The 25,518-nt window shown below is 44.5% G+C and overlaps 1 protein-coding gene across 1 annotated transcript in view; it reads left to right on the top strand.

Annotated features, from left to right (window-relative positions):
- Nucleotides 1–25,071, top strand: part of LAPTM4B (lysosomal protein transmembrane 4 beta) — an 83,975-nt gene extending 58,904 nt beyond the window's left edge. Inside the window, 1 exon segment of the mRNA XM_017875302.1 lies at nucleotides 23,858–25,071. Within this exon segment, the coding sequence (XP_017730791.1) occupies nucleotides 23,858–23,935 (78 nt within the window). The 3' untranslated portion in view covers nucleotides 23,936–25,071.
- The last annotated feature ends 447 nt before the right edge of the window (nucleotides 25,072–25,518 follow it).

The following is a 25,518-nucleotide window of genomic DNA, read 5'->3' on the forward strand; positions in this document are numbered from 1 at the left end:
CGCCATTCTCCTGCCTCAGCCTCCCGAGTAGCTGGGACTACAGGCGCCCACCACCTCGCCTGGCTAGTTTTTTTTGTATTTTTTTAGTAGAGATGGAGTTTCACCATGTTAGCCAGGATGGTCTTGATCTCCTGACCTCGTGATCCGCCCGTCTCGGCCTCCCAAAGTGCTGGCATTACAGGCTTGAGCCACCGCGCCCGGCCAAAGTTTGAGATTTTTTTTTGTTGTTGTTGAGACGGAGTCTCGCTCTGTCACCCAAGCTGGAGTGCACTGGCCAGATCTCAGCTCACTGCAAGCTCCGCCTCCTGGGTTCACGCCATTCTTCTGCCTCAGCCTCCCGAGTAGCTGGGACTACAGGCGCCCGCCACCTCGCCTGGCTAGTTTTTTGTATTTTTTAGTAGAGACGGAGTTTCACCGTGTTAGCCAGGATGGTCTCGATCTCCTGACCTCATGATCCGCCTGCCTCGGCCTCCCAAAGTGCTGGGATTACAGGCTTGAGCCACCGCGCCCGGCCCAAAGTTTGAGATTTTTAAGTTTGAAGAACAATAAAGTTGTTAAACAAGATACATCAGAACCTCTTTCATGGTGCATAGGGCTTATAAAGCCACCATCTTTTAGAAGTATCTCATAAGAGAATAATGCCCATATTACATGTGCTTGTTTTGATTTGTGGTGTTATGAAAGAGGAGGAGATACATAGGTTTTCATCCACAGTTCCTGGCTCAACTTCATAGCCATTGTTAGTCTTTGGTGACTACCGTAGGTGTGTCAGGCCTTACTTCTGCTCTCAGGTAGGATTCTAATCTCTGGCTTCCTTTCGAAAAATTGTGGGTCTGAAGACCTTCCCTAAAGAAGGTCCAGCCCCATACCCTGAGGGAAGGAATGCTGGCGCTTCCTTAGGGATAGCTGAACTCCTGGAGGTTCCTTGAGGGTGGTACACCCAGGAAGGGCTTGGAAGCTCCATGCTCCTTCCCCTGTATCTATGAATCTCTTCATCTGTATCCCTTGTAGTATCCTTATAATGAACCAGTAAACCTCAGTAAGTGTTTGTGAGTCCAAAATGTCATGGGAACCTTAACTTGAAGGCTGGTTGGTCAAAAGCTCCTGAGGCCCAGACTTGCAGACTGTCGGAGTGGGGAGGGGACACTTTTGGGGACTGAGCCGTTAACCTGTGGGATCTGACACTGTTTCCAGGTAGATAGTGTTATGTGCGTGTCTAAGTGAAGAGACAACCTGAAAAAGCGAAGTATGAGCAACAAGGCTGTTTATTCACTTGAGTGTGAGCAGGCTGAGTCCGAAAAGAGAGTCAGCGAAGGGTCGTGGTATTGAAGCTAGTTTTATAGGTTAGGGGTAAGCAGTGGAAAGTTATAGTTAGGGGCCGTTTATTGCTTATTGCCAGGCAGGGGACGAATGTCACAAGATACAATGTCACAAAGCGGGAGGGGTCACAGGGCACAATGTCACAAGGTTGATGGATCAGTTAGGGTAGAGCCTGTTACAATGGTAGAATGTTGCAAAGTTGGCTAATAAGCTAAGATGGGAGCTAGCTGTTTTTCTTTTGTGGTTTTCCTGTCGTCCTAGACTTTCTGGCTCCAGGAGGCCTTCTGGATGTGTACGTGTGGGTAACAGAGGTCACGATGGCTTTACCATGGTGCAGCTTTCTCAGAAGACCTCACATTCCCATCTTTTTATATTAATAATGGAAAACAAAATGAGAAAGAGTAGTGAAATATGGCAAAATTTATGGTGAAAATTTTGGGGTGGTATGGAGGGATGATGGGTGGTGTTTCTCAGAGCTGCTTTGAGCAGGATTAGGGGCAGCGTGGGTACCTAAAGTAAGAGAGAAAGGTTAAACCGAAGGGAGACCTTAGGGCAGGGGGTTATTGTCGGGTTGTTAAAAGGAGCATACGTCGAATTGACTGGTTTGTAATAGCTTGGATGCTGTTTTGTATGAACTGAGAGATTAGCCTGAAAAGACAAGGTCCGAATAAGAGAAGAAGGATGAGCGCTAAGGGGCCTGTTAGTGGGAGGAGCCATGAAGCTAAGCTAGAGAACGGCCAAGTAGGTCCAATGTAACTATTTGCCTGATGAGTGAGTTTTTGAGCTCTGTCTTTAAGTTTTTTGATGTTGTCATATGCAAGGCCTGATTGATTTAAGTGAAAACAGCATTCTTCATTTAAGAATAGTCAGAGCCCTCCTTTTTCAGCAGTAAGCAGATTGAGGCCTCCACGATTTTGGAGGACAACTGTGGCTAAGGAATCGACTTGGGATTAGAGGACAGAAAGTGTTTGACATATATCGGTAAGGCTAGCAGAGAAGTTGTTGGAGACTGCGAAATGTGGTGATAGAAGTTGCAAGGCCTGCTACTGCTGTTCCGATTACAGCAGTGGAAACTCCTAATCCTGTAAGTGAGGGAATTCGTGGAATGACTCTTTTTTGTCTTGTTGGAGTTATAAGGGGAATAGGGAGTTGGTTGCTTCTGTTTGCATACTGGGTTTTGGGAGTAAGGAAGATTTAAAGTGCAGGTGCCTGTCCAGTTAGCAGGGAAGCACATGTAGGTGGAAGAGCCACAGAGGAAATAGAGTCCTTGAGGCAGGCAGAACTGGAAGTGCAGAGTAGAAAGGTGGTGAGAGTGTGTTCTGGAAGTGGGGTCCTGCACTAGAGCCCTAGGGATCCAGCAAGGGTAGCAGCTGTTAGAGATTGTAGTGGTGTTTGGTAGGGGAGTTGCATGGAGGTAGAGGTTCTGTTTTCATGGTGTATAAGAAAGCACTTGGTATCTACAAGTAGCTATTCACTGATATTTATAAGACTAGGTATAAGCAGTCAAGAAGAAGGACTTGGAGGGGAATCTGTTGAACAGCTAGAGGGTAGCCAAGGATGGAGCAAGAGGCAAGGTAAGTGTCTTCCGAAACAAAAGTTCTGCTGATGTTTTTAAGACTGTTAGTGATGGCTGGGCGTGGTGGCTCAAGCCTGTAATCCCAGCACTTTGGGAGGCCGAGACGGGTGGATCACGAGTTCAGGAGATCGAGACCATCCTGGCTAATCCGGTGAGACCCCGTCTCTACTAAAACTACAAAAAACTAGCCGGGCGAGGTGGAGGGTGCCTGTAGTCCCAGCTACACGGGAGGCTGAGGCAGGAGAAGGGCGTAAACCCGGGAGGCGGAGCTTGCAGTGAGCTGAGATCTGGCCACTGCACTCCAGCCTGGGCGACAGAGCGAGACTCCGTCTCAAAAAAAAAAAAAAAAAAAAGACTGTTACTAATGAGAGTGGTACTTTCCATTATATGAAGCTGGAATGCTCCAGTTGGCTGGTTGATGTGAGCGTTGGGACTTTGGAGGTGAAGAGTAAAGGAACATAAGGAAGACGAGAGGTTACCTAAGGGAATTCCAGTAGGTAATTGCTGGGAGATGCATAAGGGAGCGGCAGTGGGGATAGCTGTCTGTGTAATGAGGTGTCCAAGAACAGGGCGTGTGGAACTGATGTAGGGAGATAGACTTCGTAGGTAGGTAGGGAGAAGAGCAGCAGCCTGTTGGTATGAGATATTGGGGGAGTTTCTGCTGAATTTTTCTTTTCTTTCTTTCTTTTTTTTTTTGGAGACAGAGTCTCACTCTGTAGCCCAGGCTGGAATGCAGTGGCACAACCTCGCTCACTGCTACCTCTGCCTCCCAGGTCCTGGTTCAAGCAATTCTCTTGCCTCAGCCTCCCAAGTAGCTGGGATTATAGGCATGCGCACCATGCCCAGTTAATTTTTGTGTTTTTAGTAGAGACAGGGTTTCACCATGTTGGCCAGGCTGGTCTTGAACTCCTGACCTCGTGATCCACCTGCCCACCTCGGCAGGCACGAGCCACCGCGCCCATCCCCTGCTGAATTTTCCAGAAAGTAAAGAAGTTGTTCCGGAGGGTAAAGGTGTAGGGGTCACCGAAAGAGGTTTGGAGGTGTAGGGAGATGGGGGAGGTTGCCCAGTCAGCTAGTAGGGCAGGGACAGCTGTGTAGTAGGAGGAAAGAGGGGAATGCATAGCCAACAATTTTTTGCTAAGGAAGGATTAGAGATGGTAAGGAGAGAGAGGGTGGGTGAGGTTGATGATATGTTGGAGATAATTAGGGAGGGGTAGAGGGTAGCAGGAGAATGGGAGTGAGACACAAAGTGAGTAGAAGAGAATTTCATTGTGGTGGAAGAATTGGAGAGTGCCTTCCCACACAAGGTCACCTGTCCACTCTAGGAGAGAGTTAAGGGTGGCAGCTTGAGGGTGAGTCCAGGAGATGTCAGTTACAATGGTCTGGAGGAAAAGTGTGAACCGGCAACGTAGACAAAAACAGGGCATTTAGAAGTAGGCTAGAATGGTGATTAGGGACCTAGGTAGACATTAAATAGTGAGGTGACTGTGTAAAGGCCTGTTGTAAATGAAAGACACAAAGGCCTATTCTTTTTCAGGAATGTGAGTAAGTTGAAGGGAAGTGGGGGAGAGTACTTGCGACTTCCAGAAGGAGGTAGAGGAGTTAGGCTGGTCGTTGGATGGGCACAGTTTTATCCTGGAGCGATGAACCCAGTGGGGAAAGTTCTGTAGACGGACCGTGGTTGGGGTGCTGTTAACGACCTGGTAGGGTCCTGTCCACTGAGGTTGTAGAGTTTGAGGGGTTAGGTTCTTAACAAGAACTGACCGTCCGGCCTGAGTGTCTTTATATGGCTGGGTATTTGGAGTGGGTAAAAGGAAATTGGCAGCTTGGTGGATTTCATGTCTAGCTTGTTGAAGGACTGGAAGATAGTTACCAAGAGGGCCGATGTCTGGAATGAGGTTGAGCCCTTGTAAAAATGTGCGGCCACATAGGAGCTCAAAGGGGCTATACCTGTGGGTTATTGAGGGGTGGCTCGAATTCGAAGGAGAGCAAAGGGTAGAAGAATTGTCCAATCTTTTTTGAGTTGGAGGGTGAGTTTTTGGTAAGATGTGTTTTTAAAAGACTGTTGGCCTTTTCTACTTTTCCTGAGGATGGAGGTTGATAAGGGCATGGAGATTCCATTGAATACTGAGGGCTTGGGAAACTGCTTGGGTGATCTCACTAATGAAGGCTGGACTGTTATCAGATTGTATGGAGGTAGGAAGACCAAACTGAGGAATTATGTCAGTTAGGCAAGAAATGAGTGCAGTGGCCTTTTCTGTCCCTGTAGGAAAGGCTTCAACCCATCCGGTAAAGGTATCAACCCAGACTAGGAGGTGTTTGTATTTGTGGACTAGGGCATATGTGTGAAATCTATTTGCCAATCTTGTGTGGGGGTAAATCCTCAGGCCTGGTGTGTGGGCAAGGGATGGGGTTTGAGGAAGCCTTGGGGAGTAGTAGAGTGGCAGATAGAACAGTGAGATGTGTTTGTTTTGAGAATGGATTTCCATAACTGGAAAGAAATGAGGGGTTCTAAAAGACGGGTGAGAGGTTTGTATCCTACATGGAAGTGGTCATGAAAGGAAGAAAGGATAGAGTGGGCTTGTGAGGCAGGGAGAAGGAATTTTCCATGGTCTAAGAACCACTTGCCCTGAGTTGGAAGGGACTGGTAGAGCAGGTTTTCAGAAGAAGAATAGGTGGGAATGATAGATAAAGAGAAGTATTGGCTGTCTGGAGCAGAGACTGGAACGTGTGCAGGCGCTGAGGCGTTTGCTGCCTCTTTTGCTGTTTTGTCAGTGCAGGCATTTCCTTGGGCAATGGGGTCAGATGTTTTTTGGTGCCCTTTGCAATGGATTTACTCCGGCTTTGGCTGGAAGGAGGGCAGCTGTAAGGAGAGCCTTTATTAGATAGATCCAGCTGGTGTCTGCTGCTTGTTGGTGGGAGAAACCCCCACACCTTTGGTCACAGGAGCCTTCTACTTTGGTGGTTGTGGTATGAGAGCAGAGGAAAAACACAGCTTGAGAGCTTTCCCCAGAACAAATATACTTCTGGTTGTTTTTTTCCTGTAGAAATTTTATAGAAATTAGGGTGCTTAGAGAATTTAAGAACCATGAGTAAATCACCAAAATGCATCCTACTAGCTTTTGGAGAAAACTTCAGTTTTCCCCTTTGGAAGACACGAAGGTATGGAATAACAGGTATGTTTTATTTAGGCTTAGTTAAAATGTATCAGAATAGCTACACTTTTCAACTGGATGTTCCCACCTTTTCTAAGAGTGTGCCTCTTTCCTTCAGAAGGGCTACCAGGTGGGCAGTAGTTTGCGGGAAATTGCTTAGTAGCGGCTGGTCATTCTCTGTCATTTTGTAACAACTTGCCACTTTTAAGATGAGGAAACTGAGGTACTGGTAATGTTACTATTTTCCCACAGTTCCCAGTGAGCCATTTTAAAAAATTTTCTTTTGAAAGAATTATATTCCTGGAAAAGGTAGATTTATCTTTTCTCTTAACGTAGTTGTATTGATATAATCCACTCCAAAATATCAGGGTGGACCACCAGCTGAAGTCTCAGCTTTCTGACAATATTTTTTATTTATTTATTTATTTTTTATTTTATTTTAAAATAAAATAAAGCAAGGCTCTGCATGTTTAAAGATTGTTTAGAACTAAAGGAGTTAATGTTACCATTATCAATTAAGAAAACCAGTTACTGAAGCCTCCCTCTGAGACTCTAATGGGGTTTGGAATGATCTAGATCTATCATTTTCCCTGGTCGCCATAGCTGTGTTAATAACTTCACCATGCGTAATAATGTATGTTTCTCTTTTGTTCACATCTTTGTTGGGAATCCACATTTACATAACATGTCATGCCTTGCTTTCACTTACTTTCGGGTATTAGGCCAGATAGCTTTTCTCCCAGGTTGACCTTTGTGAAAAGATACTGGGCGCTCCTGCTGATAGAAAATAAACGTGGTTTTTCCTTCTCTTCTCTAAAACAGTATACATATTATTATCCAGATGTGTTCTTTCCAAAAATTATTCTCAGAGGGAGGATAGAGAAGAGTTATTAGATATTGGAAATCATTCCCTGGTTTAATCTCTCCTCCAGTTTCCCAGCTAAACCAAACCAAATGCTTTGAAAGGAATGCATAACACAGAAAGTCACAAACTGTTTATAATTCTTGAGAGTCATCCCACCCCCAGCACCCTTAGGCCATTGAAATAAGTAATGTAACCATTTATTGAATAGTCATATCCAAATGACTTAATAGTAGTCATTGGGACAGTATCTAACAAGTGCTGGCACATTTTCCTTGAAAATTTAAAATACAACAAAATGCCCTTTTTTGAGTCGCTGCAGCTCCCTCAGGCGGGCCTGCTGGTGGTGACTTGGTGCGCCCTTTCTTTTGGGGCAATGTTATGGAAATCACATGGTGGGTATGTATTGTGTAATACCACACTCTCCACTGCTGCCAAAATTTGGTCATAAGAGGAAAACATTTAAATACAAATCCTGTAGATCAGGGGCCCCCAAGCCCTAGGCTGCACAGCAGGAGGTGAGCAGCGGGCAAGCAAGCATTACAGCCTGAGCGCCACGTATCAGATTAGCAGCAGCATTAGATTTTCATAGGAGCACAGACCCTGTTGTGAACTGCACATGCAACAGATCTAGGCTGCATGTTCCTTTTGTAATACCCAACCTTGTATTAACATGAACAGACTCTCCCTTAGATACCTCACCTTGTTTTAATATGAATAGACTCTCCCTTAGCTCAGAAAATCAGATGGACTCCATTTGGCTCCTTCATTTACAAGACATCAAGGGCTCGTTACCCACCCCCTTCCTCAAGGACTTGTGCAAGCTGACTTTCAACATATCAAAGTGTGCAATTAACTGATACGGTATTGAGGCTAGCAATGTCCGCAGTTCCCAGGAATTCACTCAGGAGATAGTACCATAAAGTCCCCGCCTTTGTGTCTGGCAGATAACACCCAGAGCCCCCACACCTATCACCTTGTGATGAATTTAAAGCCCCATGCACCTGTAACTGTTTGTTTTCCTGTAACCATTTGTCTTTTAAACTTTTTTTTTGTCTGTTTTACTTCTGTAAGATTGCTACAGCTCGAATCCCCCTCCCCTCTCTAAACCAAAGTATAAAAGAAAATCTAGCCCCTTCTTCGGGGCCCGAATTTCGTGCTCTAGCCATCTCTTGGTCGCCAGCTAATAAAGGACTCCTGAATTCGTCTCAAAGTCTGGCTTTTTCTCTCTAACTGGCTCGGTTACAATACTTTTGAGAATCTAATGCTTGATCTGAGGTGGAACAGTTTCATCCTGAAACCATCATCACACACACTCCCCTCACTCCACCAACCCCTTAGAAAAGTTGTCTTCCATGAAACCGGGGACTGCCGTTGTAGATGATGGTAACAGGTTTGAGTCTCGCTCTGTCAGGCTGAAATACGTAGGAGCGATATATCAGCTCACTGCAACCTCCACCCACCGGGTTCAAGCGATTCTCCTGCCTCAACCTCCTGAGTAGCTGGGACCACAGGCACGCGCCACCATGCCTGACTAATTTTTGTATTTTTAGTAGAGATAGGGTTTCATCATATTGGTCAGGCTGGTCTGGAACTCCTGACCTCAGGCTATCCACCCGCCTTGGCCTGCTGAAGTGCTAGGATTACAGGTGCGAGCTACTGCACCCGACCACAAATTAAGGTTTTAAAAAGTGTTTCTTAAACCTGTGTGACCTTGTTTACTAATACTAATAAAGGCCTGGATGGTGATAAGAGCCAGTATTATGTTAAATCTAAATGTAAGGAACCTGATTCCTCTGTAATTGTGACACTCAAAAAGCAGTGAGATTGATATTTAGCCAAAATGGTATAAGAATTCTGATTCCAGATAGAAGAATCATAGTTGGGTAATGTAGGAAAATTCCTATTTAGGGAAAAACAGGAACATTTTTAACTCCATGGTATTTATTATGCCATGTCATATTGTAGGCTCTTACCCAGATTAACATTATATGCAAACTTATTATTTTAACTTCAAAAAGTATTTTGCTATGTAGGGGCCTTCTTTTGTGTCTAACTGCTTGAAAAATGCAGTTGAAGAAAGGTGAGTGTGGCTTCTTTGGTTTCAGAAAATAAGTATAAAGAGAAAATACACACATACACACACGGTGAGTGGTGACTGGGGCAAAGGCCAGATTATCTTCCCAGTATCCTTTTCTTAATAAACTATCTTTGAGGCACCTGAGACTAATTAAGGCTGACCTTAGGTTGTCAAAAAACCACAAAACAAGGTATTGCCTAGGGGAATGGGAGTGGAGTCAGATTTAGTAGTGGTTGCAATGACTTTAAAAATTGTGCATGAAAATTTGATGTTTTCCTCCTGCCACTTTTTTTTTTTTTGGAGACAAGTCTTACTCTGTCGCCCAGGCTGGAGTGCATTGGTGCAATCTTGGCTCACCGCAGTCTTTGCTTCCCAGGTTCACATTATTCTCCTGTCTCAGCTTCCCAAGTAGCTGGGACTACAGGCACATGCCACCGTGCCTGGCTAATTTTTGTGTTTATTGGAGACAGGGTTTACCACGTTGTCCAGCTGGTCTCAAACTCCTGACCTCAGGTGATTCCCCCTACCTCAGCCACCCAAAGCACTCCTGCCACTTTTAAAAGCAGGTTATTATTTCCTAGTATAGTTTGGACATGGTTAGAAACAAGTTCTTGACTGCATAAAGAGTTCTGTTTTTTTTTTTTTTTTCCCTTCATAAAAGTCGTAATTAACTTTCCAAAATGGTTTGAAGAAGGCTTTGCCTAAGAGTAGTTACTACGTTGGCTATTAATTTAGCATCCCTTTCAACCCTGTGCACACCACATTCAGGTACATTAAAAGTGGCTCACAACAAAACAGAGTTTTTACCACTGTCATCTGCCTAAATGAATCAGAGGGCCCCGGGGACAGTGATGGGAGAGGGGGAGAGAAAGAAGATTCTTCAGGAATTAGACTGGAAGAATTTGAAACTCTAGCCTGTCATTATTGGTTTTCAACTTTCTTGCCTACTAAGTTTAGAAGAGAGATCTTGTTACTAATATCTCAATTTTAGGTATCACTTTTCCCTTATAATTTAGTAATTTATATAATCTCTCCAAGCATTTTCTTTTCCTTTGATTTTAAAAGCCCAAAACAAAAGTGACAGGTTGATTTGGAATAGATTTGGTAAACTCCCAAATAAGCTGAGAGAACACTAGGAGACTATTTCCAGAGGCAGGGTCAGAGGCAGTGAAAGTCTGGCCCAGGGCAGGAGTGCCAGGAGTGAGGCAGGCAGATGGGAGAACTGTCGGAGGTAGTTAAAAGTAGATCATTGAGGGAACTGGCATGACAGGAGCTCTCTTGTATGTGACTATCACTTAATGTAACATATACAATCACGCACTTACAGGGTAGGGTAACACCTTGAACATCATCCGGCCCAGCCATCTTTTGATGCCCTCATCTCCTCAACAGTGTGCCCACCGGTGCCATCCGGTGAGGGTTGAGTGACTGCATTGATGCTCTCTACTCTGCATCTCTTAGATCTCCCTACTTTAGGGTTTGTATCATAGGTTTCTCCGCAGACATGTGGCAGTTGCTGCCCACCAGGCCTTATGCTGAGTGCTTTACATAGATTAACTCAATCACACAAGAGTCCTTCATGTACTAGGTCCTATTAGTTCCTGTGTTGCAAAAGAGGAAACTGAGGCACCAAGAGGGTAACTCCCAAGGTCAACCTGCTAGTTGAGTGGCAGGAGGAACCTGATCAGCTTGGCTGGAGGCTGTTCTGACCCACTCACCTCCTCCTGACTGTTGTCCAGTTGGGATGGCAGCTGGGGCCATGTGTTCTCACCGCAGTGTCTGGGTGTATTGCCCAGGATGAGGAGTGAAACGTGGACACTTTTTCATTCAGACAGTTCTTCTCGAGTACAGTCACAAACTTTAAAAGCAGTGGGATTTTCTGGTTTGTTGTTTGTTTGCTAGTTTATACCTTTTCACACAGTGGAAGGGAGGGGTGGGTGACTCAGAGAAAAGAGGTGGAAGAAAAAGAAAGGTTAAAAGTAAATTTTGCATACCAGGGCAGCTGCCTTATCTATATAGTTGTGCTACACAGTCCTCTTTCCCATACCCCAGTCTCCGCATTCTCCCGATGTTGTCATACGCGGACACAGCTTCAGATAGACTTATCTGTTGGCTCCAGTATCAGAGCATCATGGGTAAGATTGGACTACATGCTCCTGAGATTTTTCTCCCAAAACCTTTTCCTTGGCTGTAATTCTGAGGTTCAATCTGACAGTATGTGACATTAACTCGGCTCCTATTTCTTTCCTTCTGCATAATAATATTCTTCCAACAATAAAATTTTAAATGTCCTGGTCTGCTGGAAATTATCTCTGAGCCATATAACTTTCCAGTTATTTCATCCCAGAGCAACATTCGAGAAAACTATACAAGCACTTGTAAACTTCAGGAGGCTTTGCTTCTGGGGGATCTCAGAGTGTGTTCGGGAGGATGTCTAGAGCAGTCAGATCAACCCATGGATATTTGAAACCTAAAGTTCTGAAAGCTTTAAACCAACCTAGTTTTCGTTGTGAACCATTTTACTATAAAACACACACACACAACTTGCCTCAGAGTCCATATTGATTTTACTCTAGGGACAAATGAGGCATGGAATTTTATATTTTTACATTTTAGGAAAGGTTTATGGGAATGTATTTCCCTTTCCATTATTGCAAGGGAGGTGGCAGGGAAGGATGTGGGCTGGTGGAGGCAGGTGAAATGGGAATCTGAGATCCAAGGTTATGAGCAGTCCCTGCATCCCTCCTTTTCCAGCCCACGTTCTGCAGCAGCAGCTGGGCGTGGTGGGATTGGAGCCCCCGGAACGGTTGTTGTCATGAATGAGATGTGTACAGTAGGTGGCGTAGCACATTCAGGCTTCGGGAACATGGAGAGGCAGCTGCTGAGATGTCTTTGATGGGGTTACCGAGGTGATAGCACGCTGCTTATTCCATTTCCTCAATATTTAAATATCCAGTATTTGCTTAACTATTATAAATACTTAAGTGTGTAGAACCATTTTAACTTTCAGTTTGGGCCACTGTATTGGTATTTTATAATTTTTGGACCCAATTGAAAATACTTGCGATGTGAATGCCCACATGGTTATTCCAGTTACTCACAGAGGTTCATAATTCACTTATCTCCCCTTTCCTGTTTGGCTTAAGTAAAGGAATCTCACAACAGGCAAATGTGGTGTGACCAATATAAGATAAATATTTGATGTAAACACTGCATATTTTAAACAGGATGCATTATAGGTGATTGGTTTTACATGGTGGAAAAGAAAACATATTTTGGCTACTTGGGAGTAATTGGAATGGACCTTTGGAAGACTTAAGTGCCCTTAAATAGTGAGATTGCTGGCTGGGCGCGGTGGCTCACGCCTGTAATCCCAGCACTTTGGGAGGCCGAGGCAGGTGGATCACCTGAGGTCGGAAGTACAAGACCAGCCTGACCAACATGGAGAAACCCCGTCTCTACTAAAACTACAAAAATTAGCCAAGCATGGTGGCGCATACCTGTAATCCCGCTACTCAAGAGGCTGAGGCAGGAGAATCACTTGAACTCAGGAGGCGGAGGTTGCGGTGAGCTGAGATCATGCCATTGCACTCCAGCCTGGGCAAAAAGAGCGAAACTCCGTCTCAAAAAAAAAAAAAAAAAATGAGATTGCTTAGGGACTGTACTTTCTCGTCTGACATCACATCTTCCAAGGTCACAATTGAGGGTAGTGCTTTTCCTTAGTGCAGGCAAAGGCAAACTTTTTCTGTAAAGGGCTAGACAGTAAATATTTCAGGCTTTGGTTCGACTTTGCTGATGAAGCTGAAAAGCAGCTGTAGATAGTATAAGTGAGTGAATGTGGCTAGGTCCCGATAAACCTTTACTTAGTGACACTGAATTTTGAATTTCAAATGATTTTCACATGTCGCAAAACATTTTTCTTTTGAATTTTTTTTCCTTCAACCATGAAATGATATTTAAAAAGTTCTTAGCTCCCAGGCCATGCAGTAAAATGGTGACAGGCCCTATTTGGCCCACATAGTTTACCAACCCCAGCCTTACTAGAAATGTAGGCTGAGTTTTCTAGGCAACTGTAGGACAGTTATCTGAAACATTCCAGATTGTTCAGTAGCCCCTGCTTTTGGCTTGGATAGATCTGAATTGAACTATTCCCTCCTGCAGGAGGGGCAGCAAACAGGAATACCTAATCTTTGTTTTTTGTTGTTGTTTTGAGTCTTGCTCTGTTGCCCAGGCTGGAGTGCAGTGGTGCAATCTCAGCTCACTGTAAGCTCTGCCTCCTTGGTTCAAGCATTTCTCCTGCCTCAGCCTCCCGAGTAGCTGGGACTACAGGCGCTCGCCACCACACTCGGCTAATTTTTGTGTTTTTAGTAGAGACAGAGTTTCACCATATTGGCCAGGCTGGTTTCTAACTCCTTACCTTGTGATCTGCCCACCTTGGCCTCCCAAAGTGCTGGGATTACAGGCATGAGCCACTGCACCCGGCCTAATCTTTGGGGTTTTTGTAAGGATATCTTTTTCCTGCAAACGTTTTAGTGCTCCCTTATATAATTTTTTTTTTTAAAGATAGAGTCTCGCTCTCTCACACAGGCTGGAGTGTGGTGGTGCGATCTTGACTCACTGCAACCTCCACCTCCTGGGTTCCAACAATTCCCATGCCTCAGCCTCCTCAGTAGCTGGGACTACAGGTATATGCCACCACACCCGGCTAAATTTTATATTTTGTATTTAGAGATGAGGTTTCACCATCTTGGCCAGGCTGGTCTCTAACTTTTGACCTCAAGTAATTCACCCGGCTCGGCCTCCCAAAGTGTTAGGATTACAGGTGTGAGCCACCGTGCCTGGCCCTTACGTAATATCTAAATCAAAATTTATATTTGGCCGGGCGCTGTGGCTCACGCCTGTAATCCCAGCACTTTGGGAGGCTGCAGCGGGCGGATCATGACGTCAGGAGATGGAGACCATCCTGGCCAACATGGTGAAACCCTGTCTCTACTAAAATACAAAAAATTAGCTGGCCATGGTGGTGTGCGCTTATAGTCCCAGCTACTCAGGAGGCTGAGACAAGGGAGTCACTTGAACCTGGGGGGCGGAGATTGCAGTGAGCCGAGATTGCCCTACTGGACTCCAGCCTGGCAACAGAGTGAGACTCCATTTCAGAAAAACCCACAAAAAACAAAACAACAACAACAAAAAACCCAAAACTTGTATTTATTAAACTATAGTGGAAAATAAATCATCTGCTGGCCGGGCGCAGTGGCTCACACCTGTAATCCCAGTACTTTGGGAGGCTAAAGTGGGCAGATGACCTGAGGTCAGGAGTTTGAGACCAGCCTGGCCAACATGGTGAAACTCTGTCTGTACTAGAAATACAAAAATTAGCCTGGCATGGTGGCGGGCGCATGTAATCCCAACTACTTGGGAGGCTGAGGCAGGAGAATGTCTTGAACCCAGAAGTCGGAGGTTGCAGTGAGCCAAGATTGCGCCATTGCACTCCAGCCTGGGCAATGAGCAAAACTCCATCTCAAATAAATAAACAAATAAATAGCTTACAAAACAGTTGCTAAAGTCTTGAATAGTAGCTGAAGCTGTTATTTATATACAGTATTACCTGCTGTCATTTATACAAAGATCCATTCTATAAATTCCTATTTTAGTTTACTACAAAAAAAGAAACTGACACCTTCTCCTCTTTCCCTTTTGTCTATCTGTGTATGTAGAAATAAAACCTTATAACCCAATAAATTTCCATTTTGCCTTATTTCTGGGTGGTTTTAACACTCAGTTGTCTTATTTTGCATGATGATTTTTGTGGGGGGTGGCGCGGGATGGGGAGAGGGGGTCTCTGTCATACCGGCTGGAGTGCAGTGGCATGATCATGGCTCACTGCAGCCTCAACCCTCCAGGGCTCAAGTGATCCTCCCACCCCAGTCTCCCAAGTAGCTGGGATTACATGCACGTACCACCACACCCAGCTAATTTTTCTTTTTGTTATTGTTGAGATGGGACCTTGCTACGTTGGCTAGGCTGGTCCTGAACTCCTGGGCTCAAACCATCTGCCTGCCTTGGCCTCCCAAAGTGCTGGGATTACAGGTGTGAGCTTCTGTATCTAGCCATTGCTGTTCTAATACTATAACTCATTTCTCAACCAAAGAAGTTCAGCAGTGAGCTCATGCTCATGGAATTCATTGGTATTAACATGTTCCCACCATCCTGAAACAGCTGGCATCCTAGTTCTCTGGTTTCCATTGGGGTTTTGGGTGCTTGCTTCTAGATTACGTCTCAATGTGGAGGTGGGGTTTCACAGAACCGGAAGACTTCTGTCTGCAAACATGTCAGCTCCAAGGAAATGACTTCAAACAGCACGGTACTCCCCCTTGCTTTACTTAGGGTCTGTACTGCACGTGTTCAGGCCCTACTGCCCTTCCTTGTGTTGAAAGTCGCGTCTTTGACAAGTTGAGTTGTTTCCCAGGCCCTTGCAGAAGCTTGTAGGTAAAAGCTTAAAAGTCACCTGCCAACTGGGAAGGCCGAAGGAATGGGTAGTCTTCGCCTGCCCACATCCTCAGGCTGAAAGCTTCCCCATGATGACTGACTTCCTCTTTCCATTTTGACTGCCATGATTATCTTTTTATTTTTAAAATGTTGCTTTTAACACCATATTGCACACATATCCCTAACAATCAGAATCAAAAGGTTTGTTTTTTAATCGTCCCATCACTCCCTCCCCATCCTCTACTTTTTCACCCCAGCAGAAAACACTCTCACCTCTTTCATTCATTTCTTCTGTACTTACCTTCATATTTAAAAATAATAGTCTGCTTTGCTAGTTGCTGAATATCAGTGTGAGATGCCTTTTGAATCGGATGTAACTCTCACTCCTCCCCCCCATTTTCTCCGCTGCTTTATCAGCTGTATGGCCAGGCGTCTACTATGGACAGTGCTCAGAAATCTGTGGAGCCAACCATAGTTTTATACCTATTGTTCTAGAACTAATTCCACTAAAAATCTTCGAAATAGGGCCTGTATTCATGCTGTAGATCTACTGTACCTTCATCCCATATGTCTATTGCACCTTCACTCTATAAGCCCGCTGTGAACTCTCCACAGATCCACTGTACAGCTGCCCCAGCATTAACCTTTTAAGTTAAAGAACGAGAGAAATAATATCTCTGCAGTGAGATGCCTCAACTAGGTATCCTCCACATGACCTGCTATTATTGTATCCATGCTCTTTACACTATTCCTCACCATTCAACTAAAACTATTAAGCACAAATTATCATCTACCTTCCTCACCAAAAATAATTGATATACAAAATCATGACAGCCCTTGAGAATCAAAATGAGCAAAAATCTACTTACCCCATTTATTGCCTGGACAATTTTAGGTCTATGTGCTGTAGTACCAATTATTTTAATTCCCCTCCCTACTAATTCCAACTTCCAAACACCTTATCAGTAACTGAATAATCACTACTCAGCAATGATGAATTCAACTTACCCTAAAACAAATAATGATAATTCATAATGTCAAAGGACGAACCTGATCCCTTATACTAACATCCCTAGTTATCTTTATTACCACAACAAACCTCCTCAGACTCTCACCCCATTCGTTTACACCAACTACCCAATTATCCATAAATCTAGCCATAGCAATCCCTCTATGAACAAACACAGTAATTACAGGCCTTGGCTTTAAAACTAAAAACTCTTTAGCTCACTTTTTACCACAAGGCACACCCATACCCCTTATCCCTATACTAGTAATCATTGAAACCATTAGCCTGTTTATCCAGCCAATATCCCTGGCTGTACACCTAACTGCCAGTATCACAGCAGGCCACCTACTCATACACTTGATTGGAACTGCCACACTAGCACTGCCAACCATTAATCTGCCCACAACTTCAATTATCTTTATAATCCTAATCCTACTAACCACCCTGGAGATCGCCGTTCCCCTAATTCAAGCCTGTTTTTACATTCTTACTAAGCCTCTACTTACATGACAATACCTAATGACCCACGAATCGCACGCCTACCACATAGTTAAACCCAGCCCCTGACCACTAACAGGGGCCCTCTCAGCCCTCCTGATAACATCCGGCTTGGCTGTGTGATTTCACTTCTACTCTATCACCCTACTAACACTAGGCCTACTAACTAACACACTGACCGTATACCAATGAAGATGTGACATTGTCCAAGAAAGTATGTACCAAGGCCATCACACAACACCTGTCCAAAAAGGCCTCCGCTACAGAATAATTTTATTTATCATCTCAGAAATCTTCTTCGCTGGATTCTTCTGAGCATTTTATCACTCTAGCCTAGCCCACACTCCACAACTAGGAGGACATTGACCCCCAACAGGCATTACTCCTCTAAACCCCCTAGAAGTACCACTCTTAAACATGTCCATATTGCTCGCATCAGGAGTTTCAATTACTTGAGCTTATCACAGTTTAATCGAAAACAATTAAAGCACTACTTATTACAATTTTACTAGGTATCTACTGTACCCTCCTACAAATCTCAGAATACTTTGAAGCACCCTTTACTATTTCCGATGGAGTTTATGGTTCAACATTTTTTATAGCCACAGGCTTTCACGGATTTCATGTTATCATTGAATCAACATTCCTTATCTGCCTTATCCGCCAATTATTTTATCACTTTACATCCAACCACTATTTTGGCTTCGAAGCCGCCGCCTGATACTGACATTTTGTAGATGTAGTGTGATTATTCCTGTACATTTCTATCTACTGATGAGGATCTTACTCTTTTAGTATAAACAGTACCGTTGAGTTCCATCAGCTAGTTTCGACAGCATTCGAAAAAGAGTAATTAGCCTAACATTAGCCTTAACAATCAACACCCTACTAGCCCTACTACTTGTAACTATTACATTTTGACCACCACAACTCAACACTTATATAGAAAAATCCAACCCTTACGAGTGTGGCTTCGATCCACTATCTTCTGCCCGCCTTCCTTCCCTCCCTCCTTCCTTCCCTCCCTCCCTCCTTCCTTCCATCCCTCCTTCCTTTCCTCCTTCCATCCTTCCGTCCTTGCTTCCTTCCTTCCTTCCGCCCTTGACAGGGTCTTGCTCTGTCACCTAGGTTGGAGTACAGTGGTGCGATCATGGTTCACTGCAACCTCAACCCCTTGGGCTCAGTCCTCCCACCTCAGCCTCCTAAGGCTAATTTTTGTATTTTTTGTAGAGACAGGGTCTTGCTGTGTTGTCCACACTGTTCTGGAACTCCTGAACTCAAGCAGTCCTCCTGCTTTGGCTTCCAAAAGTGTTGGAGTTACAGGTGTGAGCCACCACACCAACACAATCATATCTTTTAACGTTTTGTGATATATTTTTATGAATGTCTGAAGACCCTTGTGTAATTTATACTTCATACTTTTGGGAATGTAATGCTAGCAACTGTAGAATTCCAAAGAAGCCTTTAGTGACTTAACTAATATTACAGTAAAAGTCCAGTTCTAACCTTAGTATCCAAATATTTTCCTTCCTTCCCTCCCTCCCTCGCGCCCTCCCTCCCTCCTTCCTTCCTTCCTTTTTTTTTTTTTGGATGGAGTTTCGCTCTTGTTGCCCAAGCTGGAGTGCAGTGGCGTGATCTCAGCTCACCACAACTGCCACTTCCCGGGTTCAAGTAATCCTCCTGCGTCAGCCTCCCAAGTAGCTGGGATTACAGGCATGTGCCACCACACCTGGCTAATTTTGTATTTTTAGTAGAAACAGGGTTTCTCCATGTTGGTCAGGCTGGTCTTGAACTCTGTACCTCAGGTGATCCACCCGCCTCGGCCTCCCAAAGTACTGGAATTACAGTGTGAACCACCGTGCTGGGCCTAAGTATTTTTTGTGTTTACCAATAAATAGTTCTTCCCTCCTGAGCATTTTGTCATTTATTATTATTATTTTTTTTTTTTTTTGAGGCGGAGTCTCGCTCTGTCGCCCGGACTGGAGTGCAGTGGCCAGATCTGCAAGCTCCGCCTCCCGGGTTTACGCCATTCTCCTGCCTCAGCCTCCCGAGTAGCTGGGACTACCTACAGGCGCCCGCCACCTCGCCCGGCTAGTTTTTGTATTTTTAGTAGAGACGGGGTTTCACCGTGTTAGCCAGGATGCATTTATTATTATTTGATGGAGTGAATTTGTTTTCCCAAAAATGCTTTAAAATTTAAATAGAGATGGAGTCTTGCTATTTTGCCCAGGGTGGTCTCAAACTCATGGGTTCAAACATACACTCACCTCACTCAACTTCCCAGACTGTTGGGATTTTAGGCATGAGCCACTATACCCAGCCAGTTTCCCCAAATTATTAATGTTTTGTGGATTTTGGCCTAGTTGGAATCAGTTTTATTCTAGGATGTCAGATTTTGCAACTTTTGATTTATTTCTCCCCACAACTGTTCTATATGTTGATGTAGCTAAGAAGAATGAAGTTACCTCTGGTAACATTCTGAATCTTTGTTGAGTTGAATTGGAATGAATGATGAGTTTCTTTCCCACCAGTAGGCTGTCACCTAGCATAACAACTTCAGTAGAAGAGACATTATATATAGACAGAGGATAATCTTCCTAAAGAACTTCTGAGGGCATTAGGGGGATTTTTCCTTCTGTGTGGAAGAGAGTTCCACTGTCATCCAGCCATTCCGTAGCTGAACTCATGTTAAAACCAACTCCAAGAAACTGAACTTAGATTAGAATTTGGTTGTATTAAGCATTGCTTGACCTAAAGCAGTCTGTGGTTGTGGTTTTAAACTCATGAGTATGTTTATCTAGATGCTCCTTGAGTAGCTGCTGCTTGTCAAGAAGTGACTTCAGAAGTAGGACAGGACCTATATTCTTAGTTCTCAGAGATTATTTTTGACCATTCATTGTGAATGGTTAAATTTTTAAAAACAAAAAGAGTGGTTTTAACTAACACCAGCTTCCACAAATGTCAAAATAATAGAGTTGTCACCAGTTTTGTTATATGGCATCTTAATGGGCACATTCTGTGTTCATTGATCCTATACTTATTTTCTCAGATTTTGGAGTACTTGACTGATCCTTGTAGAAAAGAAAAATAGAAGTGTTTGTAGTGAATAGACTGCAGTAGAAACTGTGGCAATGCTTCCTTCACCAGCCCTTCCTTTAAATCGTCAATAATATCAGCAACACTTAGATAAAAAGATGATACTGCCCCTATAAGGATTGAAAATCAATGCCATGTGGGGAACCTTTGAAAGTAGTCCAAAGGCGTCATCTGGAGAATATTTTGCAATCAGTATTTAGTATGTGTTGAAGGAAAAGTGAAAACAAGGGAGGGTGTCAGAAACTTTAATGAAAGGAGAAATTCTTCTCCAAGTATCTTAAGCTTTGGATTAAAGGTCCAAGGCAATAGAATATTTGAAAGAAAAGACTATCAGGATGTTAAAGTACTGACTGGCTAGCCATGGTGGCTTACACCTATAATCCCTGTACTTTGGGAGGCTGAGGCAGGTGGATCACCTGAGGGCAGAAGTTCGGGACCAGCCTGGCCAACGTGGTGAAACCCCGTCTTTGCTAAAACTAAGAATTAGATGGGTGTGGTGGCAGGCACCTGTAATCCCAGCTATTTGGGAGGCTGAGGCAGGAGAATTGCTTGAACCCAGGAGGCGGAGGTTGCAGTCAGTCAAGATCATGCTGCTGCACTCCAGCCTGGGTGACAGAGCAAGACTCTGTCTAAAAAAAAAAAAAAAAAAGATGTTAAAGCATTGATTTAAAATGAAACTTTAAAACGAGTTTGAAGATGAATCACAAGAAATAGTGACAGACTGCCAAATGTAATGTGAAAGTTTTATTTTGACAGACAAAAGGCAGATTTGCAGCATCATTTTTTTTTCAAGAATATTTTATGTTAATCTTCTGTGAACATTTTGCAGATTTTTGATTTGAATATTGTGTTTTGCTCAGAAAAAAATGGTGGATGGATATGATAGCTGATTTTTACCTTTTAAGTAGCTCTACAGGTCGGGCACAGTGGCTCATGCCTGTAATCCCAACACTTTGGGAGGCTGAGGTGGGAGGATCACTTGAGGCCGGGAGTTCTATACCAGCCTTGGCAATGTGGCAAGACCCCATCTCTATGTTTTAAACATTTAGGTAGCTGTACCGTGATTTAGGATAATTTATCTAAAGATAAGTATATGAATCAGTTAATTGTTTAATGCAGTGGTGGGGCATTGTGTTGAAGCTCAGTCATGCTAAAATTTAATATTTCTGGTGCTGGTCACAGCTGTTTCCACTTGTTATAAGTTGCTGTATCTAATGCACGCACACATATGTGCGCTGGGGGCTCAGTCCTGAAGTCCAATATGCACACGCGGAGAAGACAGCTGTTGCTTTGTTTTAGAGAATACTTTTTTCTTCCTGCAGCTCAAGCAGACACTTGTGGAATTGCTAGTGGAGATGCTGTTGTTAGATACTGGCTAGAACTTGTCAAGGTCGACCATGAGGCTCTCTCTTCATGTGCTGACCCTTTCCTATCCAACTTCATCTCTGCAACATTCTCCCTTCGGTGTTCAATGTAGTGAACCCCTTGCGGTTTCTAGAAAGTGCCCTGTGTCCTGCTTCTCTCTTAACTCCCTACTGGAATGTCATCCTCTTTACTGCATGCCTGGTCATCCTACTGAGAGGCCTTCCTTGACTCCCCAGCTTAAATTGGTTGTCCTTGTCTGTCTTTTCCTATCTTGTCTACATCCACACATTGCTCATGATGAGTTTTACCTGTGTCTGCTAGACTGCAGGCCCCTGAACAGACATGTTTTCAGGTTCAAGTCACTGTGACTGAGTGCCCTGGACACCTAGGTGCTCAGTGGGTGCTGGTTTGTTGGACCTGATTTCCTGCTGTGCTTCCTTGCCTCAGGCGTGTGTTCTGTACTGAGTGTATCTTGCCTACTCCATTCCTTTTCCACGTGGGCAATGCTGAACATTTGGCCCAGAGTCTGTGCCTTGAGTAATACCTGACATGTAAAGTATCTAGCACATAAGCAAAGGTCACTACCTCTTTCAGGAACAAAGGCCAGGGAGCTGGCGGGCGCGACTCTGGCGCATTGCCTTTGCCTGTGTGTTGCTGGCCAGTTACCTGCTTCTTGCATCACAGCTCCAGAGTCCCATTTAGCTTGAAGTGGGCTGGGCCTTGCACATACTCCTCCTTTACCTCCTGACTCTGTTTAGCCAGGCCCGTAGGGGGGTTGGGGGGCACTGGAGGAGGAAAGCCCCTGCCCCCCGCCCGCCTGCCCCCGGTTCCTGTGTGCTTCTGCAGCGTTCAGATCTTGTTGACAGTGCCCCCCAGGGCCCAGTGTGAATGGAGACAGCGGCGGCAGCACCTCCTCGTGACAGGCCTGCCAGCACCCACTGCCTCTCAGGCGGTTTCCAGTGCGGGCGGTGGCTCCCGGGAACGGCTTCCCGCAGGTGCTTCTGTGCACACTGGCCTCTACCTGGTTCAGCTGGAAGCTTCTCCACTGTCCATTGGGCTTCAGCCACACCCTCCCCAGCCGTGTCTCAGCCCAGCCCTGGGGACCTCTGTTCTAGCTTGTTCCTTCCCTGAGTGCCCTCCTTCAATGTTCGTATCAATTAGTGCTCTTTTCCCCCCATTAGTCAGTTCCCCGCTCCTCAGTCCCCTGTTAATAATTGTTCATTAAACTTTATTCACATCCCTGTGTGGCTTCTGTGTTCTGATTGGACCTTAGCCAGTACAGGTGCCCTCTGCCTAGGTGGCCGAAGGAACCATACAGGCTTTTCAGAGGCCTAAATGGCACCTCCGTCACTCCGCAGACATCTGAGTTCCTGCTGTCAGATAGGCACTGGCCCACCCTCGGGGAAGTGAGACCGGCTTCAGCCCTGCAGAAGCCCCAAGACTGGGAGGACAGAAGTAATGAAGTGCGTAGAGCTAGAGAGGAGTGGTGTGTGTGTTGTGTGTGTGTACGCAATGTGACAAAAACTTGAAACAAACTTAAAATTTTAGTATTGTGCTGGTAGGAGCTAAAGGGACAGATAAATGAAAATTAACAAAATTGATGAATACCACTTTACCATAAATGATATTCCTGATAGAAAATCTAACCAAGTGTGGTTTTGTTTGTGAATAGTCTTTCCCTTTCCACAAATCACTTGAGGGGGGTGAGGTTTTATTTTGTCTTCTCATCTCTGAGCTCCTAAAGGGCAGGGAGTGTCTTTTGTCTTAATTATCTTGTACTCACAATGACTGTTACGTACTAGATGCATAACAAATGTTAGTTTACTGAATGAAGGGTGATATAACTATTCTGTATTCCATTTTCTACTCCAAGAAAGCTGAAATCAGCCAGTGTGTAGACTGCCAACTCTCAGGTATCCTTATTTCATAGACACGGAAACTGACGTTAAGTAACTTATCCAAGGCTATGCTGATAAAATGTGACTGACCCAGGCTCTGAATCCAGGCTGATACCAAAAGCTTGGCATTTTCACTACACTTTGCAGTTCTCACCATGAGTGGTTACTGTAGTCAGTCAAGTCCTATTTGTGTGTGCACATGGACACACTCACCTGGGGGTCCTTTTTCCTGTTCAGAGCCCTCACCATTTCTTCTAGAGTCACCGACCGCTGGCCATCCAGGTACACATGGTCAGGGTTGGAAAGACTCACGGCTTGAGAGTCGCTCTCCATTTGCTCCTTTAAGGATTCAAGAAGTCTTTTAATGAAGTGTATCCACTTGCTAGAAAATTGAACTTGGTACAAGTTGTGGAACATGTTTAGTTGCATAAAAGTTCAGTGAAAGCTAAACCTCAGGGAACGTACATGCTCTTGAAACACTAACTCTTGCCGTCCCTCTTTCCTCTCAGGTGCTGCTACCCCCTTATGATGATGCCACTGTGAATGGTGCTGCCAAGGAGCCGCCGCCACCTTACGTGTCTGCCTAAGCCTTCGAGTGGGCGGAGCTGAGGGCAGCAGCTTGACTTTGCAGACATCTGAGCAATAGTTCTGTTATTTCACTTTTGCGATGAGCTCTCTGAGCTTGTTTGTTGCTGAAATGCTACTTTTTAAAATTTAGATGATAGGTTGAAAACTGTAGTTTTCAATATATGCTTTGCTAGAACACTGTGATAGATTAGCTGTGGAATTCTTCCTGTAGGATTGGGGATATTACGGGCTTCACTAACCTTCCCTAGGCACTGAAACTTCCCCCAAATCTGATGGACCTAGAGTCAGATAAGTCTACTTTTGTACCTGCTGGGCCCCAGAGTTGGGCAGTTAGTCACATTTTTTCTCTCTGTTCCCTCTCTTTTGAAAATGTAAAATAAAACCAAAATAGACAACTTTTCTTCAGCCATTCCAGCATAGAGAACAAAACCTTATGGAAACAGGAAGATCAATTGTGTAATGATTGTTTAATTAGGTAAATAGAAGTCCTTATGTTTGTGTTACAAGAATTTCCCCCACAACATCCTTTATGACTTAAGTACAATGACAGTTTGCGTTTGGTGGTAAAGGATTTTCTCCATGGCCTGAATTAAGACCATTAGAAAGCACCAGGCCGTGGGAGCAGTGACCATCTGCTGACTGTTCTCATGGATCTTGTGTCCAGGGACATGGGGTGACGTGCCTCGTATGTGTTAGAGGGTGGAACGGATGTGCTTGGCACTGCATGGGATCTGGTGCCCCTCTTCTGGATTCGCATCCCCACCCAGGGCCTGCTTTTACTAACTGTTCTGCCCTAGCTTGGTTCAAGGCGGTCATCCTACTGACTTTATCAAGTGGAATTTGGATATATTTGATGTACTTTTGCCTAACAACATGGAAAAGGGTTTTCCTTTCCCTGCAAGCTACATCCTACTACTTTGAACTTCCAAGTATGTCTAGTCACCTTTTAAAATGTAAAAGTTTTCAGAAAAATGAGGATTGTTTTCCTTGTATGCGCTTTTATCTTGACTACCTGAATTGCAAGGGATTTTGTATATTCATATGTTCCAAAGTCAGCAACTCTCCTGTTGGTTCATTATTGAATGTGCTGTAAATGAAGTCTTTTGCAATTAAAATGAGGTTTGCCCACATCCAAGATGACCTTGTGACTCTGTGCTGTTTGTGTCTGAGGACCGTTCCCTCCACATATGGCCAGGCAGATGCACCCAATTCAGCCTGAGGAGTAGGCTTTATTGCTTGTTTTACACACAGTGGTTTTTTGTTTGTTTGTTTGTTTTTTTGAGACAAAGTCTCGCTCTGTCGCCCATGCTGGAGTGCAGTGAGCCAAGATCGCTCACTGCAGTGGGCGATCTTGGGGCACTGCATCCTCTGCCTCCTGGGTTCAAGCAGTTCCCTGCCTCAGCCTCCTGAGTAGCTGGGATTACAGGCACCCGCCACCATGCCTGGCTAATTTTTATATTTTTAGTAGAGATGGGGTTTCACCATCTTGGCCAAACTGGTCTTGAACTCCTGACCTCATGATCCACCCCCCTCAGCCTCCCAAAGTGCTGGGATTACAGGCGTGAGCCACCGTGCCCGGCCT

This window comes from Rhinopithecus bieti, unplaced genomic scaffold (assembly GCF_001698545.2).
Source record: "Rhinopithecus bieti isolate Rb0 unplaced genomic scaffold, ASM169854v2 scaffold_8760, whole genome shotgun sequence".
Lineage (NCBI taxonomy): Eukaryota > Metazoa > Chordata > Mammalia > Primates > Cercopithecidae > Rhinopithecus > Rhinopithecus bieti.